General features: G+C 46.1%; 1 protein-coding gene across 1 annotated transcript in view; it reads right to left on the minus strand.

Annotated features, from left to right (window-relative positions):
• The window catches only part of RAB21 (RAB21, member RAS oncogene family), a 31,166-nt gene extending 27,621 nt beyond the window's left edge, over positions 1-3,545 (minus strand). Inside the window, exon 1 of the mRNA XM_024736925.1 lies at positions 3,131-3,545. Within this exon, the coding sequence (XP_024592693.1) occupies positions 3,131-3,280 (150 nt within the window). The 5' untranslated portion in view covers positions 3,281-3,545. The remainder of the gene's footprint in view (positions 1-3,130) is intronic.
• Between the last annotated feature and the right edge of the window lie 2,387 nt (positions 3,546-5,932).

Below are 5,932 nucleotides of genomic sequence, written 5' to 3' on the forward strand. Positions count from 1 at the left end.
AATAAGTCTAAGACAGCAGGCCCAATATTAATCAATGGGACAGCTGCCCAAAAGCTCAAAGAATCTTTTCTGTAATACTTCAGTATTAGAAAAGGATTCTCCACAGGGGAGGTGATAGACTGCACTTCTTTGCACAGATCAAACCACACTTGGAATCATTTCTACAGCTGAAGGCATCATATTTTAAGAAAAGTGGACAATGATTAGTGAAATGTCTAGAAGAGATGTCAAAATAGTGATATGATTTAGAACAATGTTATAGGAGATCCACTAAAAGGAACCAGAGCTGTTTACCCAAAAGAAGACAAGACTCAAGGGGATGTAATAGCCATCTTCAACTATCAGAAGGGATGCCATGTATGACTAAGATTCAGAGAGCAGGGAAAGAGATTTTGTCTCTAGACGCAGAAAAATGAATTGGAAAGTAGACCTGTCCAAAAATGAAATGTGCCACCTCAGGACATAGAGTTTTCCACCTTCTATAACAGTTCATCTCACCTCCAAGATGTTCAGACTAAAGTAGACAATCACTTGACTGAAATATTAAACAAAAGACTGAATTAGTGGGCTTCCCTGGTGGTGCAGTGGTTGCGAGTCTGCTTGCCAATGCAGGGGACACAGGTTCGTGCCCCGGTCCGGGAAGATCCCATGTGCCACGGAGCGGCTATGCCCGTGAGCCATGGCCGCTGAGCCTGCACGTCCGGATGTCCGGAGCCTGCGCTCCGCAACGGGAGAGGCCACAACAGTGAGAGGCCCGCGTACCGAAAAAAAAAAAAAAGACTGAATTAGTGAACCATAAATTATCTTGGGTTCCTCTCAGTCTTTAAAATAGGAATGCATGAGAGTGTACTTTGCAAGGCATAAAATATTTTACAAAGATAGGTAGTAGGTAGTTCCGCTGACAAGAAAAAAGAGAAACTCTTCCCCTCATATCTCATGATGCATTAGCTCCTCTCCATCTGGAAATGAAAGGCATACAAGACTGTGTCTTATGGGTCTGACAGAAGTCAAATTTCTCTGAAAACATTATTTAAAAAGATGAAATGAACTGATATCTAAGAGAAGGAGATTGAATATAATGCTGTTTCCATACATTGGTATGGGAAAATCCTCAATTCTGGAACATAATCCAGATACCGTTTGTGATGACAGTTATATGCTATGCTTTTGATACTAGAGATCTACCATAACTTCATTCTCTCCTATGTATCAATAGATTTCAGTGGTTTCCTCTCAGATATTTAAAATCTTTAGCCAGCTTTTAGCTTCGAGGATGTTTTTGGAATGTATAATGAAAGTGTAATTTTTAGGTTGAAGGGCTAAGTTATCTTTAAAAAAATTAAGAGCTCAGTTACAATGGTCTTCTCTTTTCTCTAAGGTCTGTAGCACAAAAGAAACCACTAAGGGGTGGTTTACCAATATCCAGAGATAGTGTGACTTATTGCTTAAAATCTGAAGTCATAACTAGATTCAAATTTCAGCTTGGGCACCAAGACTTGTGGCAATAAGATAGCCAGCAAATTACTCAACTTAACCACGCCTGTTTCATCACCTGTAAAATGAGGTTAATAAAACTATCCACCTCAAAGGCTGTCATAAGAACTAAAAGACAGAAGAAAAGTAAAATACTCATCACAGTAAGAACTCACTAAATGTTAGCTATTGTTATTACTTTACCTAAATGAATTTCTAAATTTCCAACTGAGCATAGGTATTTACCCTAAGAATTTCCTTGATCTCACTAATAACACTCAACGGTAATTATCAAAATTGTGTTAAGTGACCTTGTATAAGAATGTAGGGGGAAAATGCAGGTTCCTGACATTCACTTTTTCAGATAGTATGCTTTATATAGGAGTAAAAATAGAACATGGAATCAGAACCAGAGCATCTTTGTAAATTCTAGACTCAGTGGTTTAATAATAGCATCAAACATCAAATGTCACAACAATCAGGAGACTGTGCCTTCTATTACATAGTGTCCATGTACTTACACAATCACTAATTAAGATCTACTGTGCAATTCAGGGTAATAATAATCATGGAGAGCTTACACTGGACCAGCTCCTAAGTGCTTTTATGTATATCTGTCCTGACAACCCAATGAACTAGATACTATTATTATGGCCATTTTAACAGATGAAGAAACTTAGGCACAGACAGGTTAATTAACTTGGCCAAGATCACACAGCTAGTTTAAACGGATGGAGGTGCGATATGAACCTAGACAATCAGGCTCAAAAATTCATTAGACTTGACTGCCTCTGACTGAATTATCAAGGCAGATTCGCTGTATATTTCTTCTAATACGTGAAAACTGATTTCTTTGGAAGAGGGGGAGACTCCAACGACCTCAAAGGCCTGACTTCACACCCAATTAATGATTACATTTTAACACTTTTCTGACTAACAATCACGTATCTGCAGGTGAAAGCCGGTCCTACATTACAAGCAAAGAAAATAAATAGCAGCAGCAGCTAAGCTGTTAGTTTGAGGACCAACTGTTGGCCAGTATTCACATAACGTTTCCATGTGAATATGGGTCGACCCACATCGCCGAATATGTGACCCACAAGTCAGCAATGGAACTGCGTAACCCACACGGGCAAGCGGTCATTTCAAAAACCCTCCGGAGAGGAATGTCTTGCCAATCAGCACGTTACTCGAAGACAGGACAAAATGGAACTTGCACAAACACTTAGTCATCAGTAAGCGCTGAAGTTACAAATCACCTAGTTAGCAAAATCAAATCCGCAGCTAAATTCCTAATTCCGAAAGAAAGAAAAAGGGCTGACACTCGGTTGACTGTAGGGTGAAGGCACCTAGGGCCCAAGCGGAAGCAAATCAAAGGGGAAACACTAGCGCACCGATGGGGATTCCACGACACGCGCTGCCACACTGGGGACTTTTCAGGGCCCTTCCACTCCCCTCCCAACAGCCTGTCCTTACGTGTCCAGGCCGCCCCGACCACGCGTGTTCCCAGGGCGAATTCGGAAAGGCAATCTGAACGCGGAGGTGATAGGCCTGAGATGTGAGAGCCCACACCCAGACGACGGCGGCAGCAAAGTCCTCAGAGACCCGGAGGAGTAGGGGCCCCGAGGCGCCACCTCCCGCTCCCCGGGGCCCGCACCTGCAGAGTGGTGATGTGCTTGTCGTTGAACTTGTTCTCGCAGTAGCGCAGCACCAGCGACGTCTTTCCCACGCAGCCTTCCCCCAGCAGCACCACCTTGAACGAGTAGGCTCGCCCGGCCGCCGCCCCGCCGCCGCCGGCCGCAGCCATCCCGTCGCGTGCCCGCCGCCGGAGCCCTAGAGCCGCGCCGAGCTCTCCACAGCCGCCGCAGCGCCTTCACAGCCGCGGCCGGCGCAGCCCCTCCGCACCGGAGCTGCCAGCCCCGGGCGCCGTCTCCACTCCCGCCTCCGGGCGAGGCCTGGAAAGGCCGAGGGAAAGTCCGAGAATGAAGGGCCCCAGCCACCACGTCAGGCACCCGAGGAAAGGCGAACAGCACTCCCTCTCCACCTCCCTCTAATGGCGTCTCCTTCCTCCTACGTCACACTTTCGGGTCACATGACCGCCGCGGCCCCTGGGACTCGGCCCGGGAGAACGTGCCTGAACGTAGGTGGGGCTTCTGCGCTCTTCCCGGGGGCGAGCTGGACGCGAGGGGACCACGTCTGGGCCGTCTCCCGCAGAGCTAGGCCGTCTGCGGGCCACCACCACTCTGCAGTTGGCGGGAACCTGCGGGAATAAGGAATGAATAATTAGAGGCAAGCCCAGCTCAGGTGGAATATTGAAGTGCAGAATGTTCTCGTTCTTGCCCAGGGGCTGTCCACCTCTCCCATCCGGGGTCCCCGTAAACCGAATCTATCAAGGTGTCTTTCAGTACCTTGACAGTGTTTCTCTGGGGGATCCCAAATCCTAGCTATTGAACTTCTTTCAGTTCCCCAGACCACCTGGACTCCTCATCTTTCAGGTCTCAGCTTAAACAGGAAAGGCTTCCCTGACCACCCATCCTTCTCCCTCTGTCCTTCCATCACTCTCCCCACCCAAGTTAGGTATTTCATAACACTGGTATACCTTGTCTAGCGGCGCTTACCACGCTCCGTGGAAATTACTTTGCTGAATATTTGTCTTTCCTTATTAGGCTGTAGATTTGTTAAGGACAAGAACGAGGTGAGACGTGCTTTGACTTTCTGACTCCAAGCCAGGCACATAAGAGGCATTCTATAAATATTTGGGAATGAATGAGTAAACAATACATCTTAAGCCATTATGCCTTGGTTTCCTAGTTTTTCTGTCTTCCATGAAGCTTCCCGCTCCCCCACCATTAAACTTCTGACCTTCCCTATTGACTCCACCTTGACAGACCTGGCTTGTTTGATCATCACTTATATTTCCTTATCTGCCTCCCCTTTCTTTCATGAAATACACTCTTCCAAGAAACCATACTAGTGTTTCTAAAAGTTTGCAACTAGAAATGTGACGTCAGTTAGGTAAACATTCTTTCTCATGAGACTCCTTTCCCACGTCAAACCAGATAGTCCATTCATTCATTCAACAAATATTTGAAGGTGCCCACCATATGCCAGGCACTGCTGAACAAGATACAATGTCTTTCACTGCAGCACTATTTACAATAGCCAGGACATGAAAGCAACCTAAGTGTCCGTTGACAGAAGAATGAATGAAGAAGATGTGGCACCTATATACAATGGAATATTACTCAGCCATAAAAAGGAATGAAACTGAGTTATTTGTAGTGAGGTGGATGGACCTAGAGACTGTCATACAGAGTGAAGTAAGTCAGAAAGAGAAAAACAAATACCGTATGATAACACATATATATGGAATCTAAAAAAAAAAAGTTATGAAGAACCCAGGGGCAGGACAGGAATAAAGACGCAGACATAGACAATGGACTTGAGGACATGGGAGGGGGAAGGGTAAGCTGGGACTAAGTGAGAGAGTGGCACTGACATATATACACTACCAAATGTAAAATTGATAGCTAGTGGGAAGCAGCCGCATAGCACAGGGAGATCAGCTCAGTGCTTTGTGACCACCTAGAGCGGTGGGATAGGGAGGGTGGGAGGGAGACGCAAGAGGGAGGGGATATGGGGATATATGTATACATATAGCTGATTCACTTTGTTATACAGCAGAAACTAACACAACATTGTAAAGCAATTATACTCCAATAAAGAGGTTAAAAAAAAAAGATACAGGGCTTCCCTGGTGGGGCAGTAGCTGAGAGTCCGCCTGCTGATGCAGGGAACACGGGTTCGTGCCCCGGTCTGGGAAGATCCCACATGCCACGAAGCGGCTGGGCCCGTGAGCCATGGCCGCTGAGCCTGCGCGTCCAGAGCCTGTGCTCCGCAACAGGAAAAAAAAAAAAAAAAAAAAAAAAAACAAATGTTTCAGGAAATTTTTTTTTTTATGTCTTCATCATCAAGAACTTACTCTTTATCAGGAAAGACAGACACGGTCATTATATGATAGAATGCTTTCATCTTGATAAAGTAGTTCAGGGTATTTTGCAGATGTATATGGGGACCCAACTGGTTTAGCACACTAGGGAAAGCTCCTGGTATGCTACCTTTGATATCCCCAGTGCTACATTTGGGTAGGAGTAACCTAGGCAAGAAGGAAGGAGAGCTTTGCCAGCAGAGAGAATAGCATGTCCTACAGCCTTGAGGTAGGAAGGAGCATCAAAAGATGAGAAACAGGGCTTCCTCGGTGGCGCAGTGGTTGAGAATCCGCCTGAGGATGCAGGGGTATACGGGTTCGTGCCCTGACCCGGAAAGATCCCACATGCCGCAGAGCAGCTGGGCCCGTGAACCATGGCCACTGAGCCTGCGCGTCTGGAGCCTGTGCTCCACAACGGGTAGAGGCCACAACAGTGAGAGGTCCGCGTACCACAAAAAAAAAAAAAAAAAA

This window comes from Neophocaena asiaeorientalis, unplaced genomic scaffold (assembly GCF_003031525.2).
Source record: "Neophocaena asiaeorientalis asiaeorientalis breed wild unplaced genomic scaffold, Neophocaena_asiaeorientalis_V1.1 scaffold134, whole genome shotgun sequence".
NCBI classification, from domain to species: domain Eukaryota; kingdom Metazoa; phylum Chordata; class Mammalia; order Artiodactyla; family Phocoenidae; genus Neophocaena; species Neophocaena asiaeorientalis.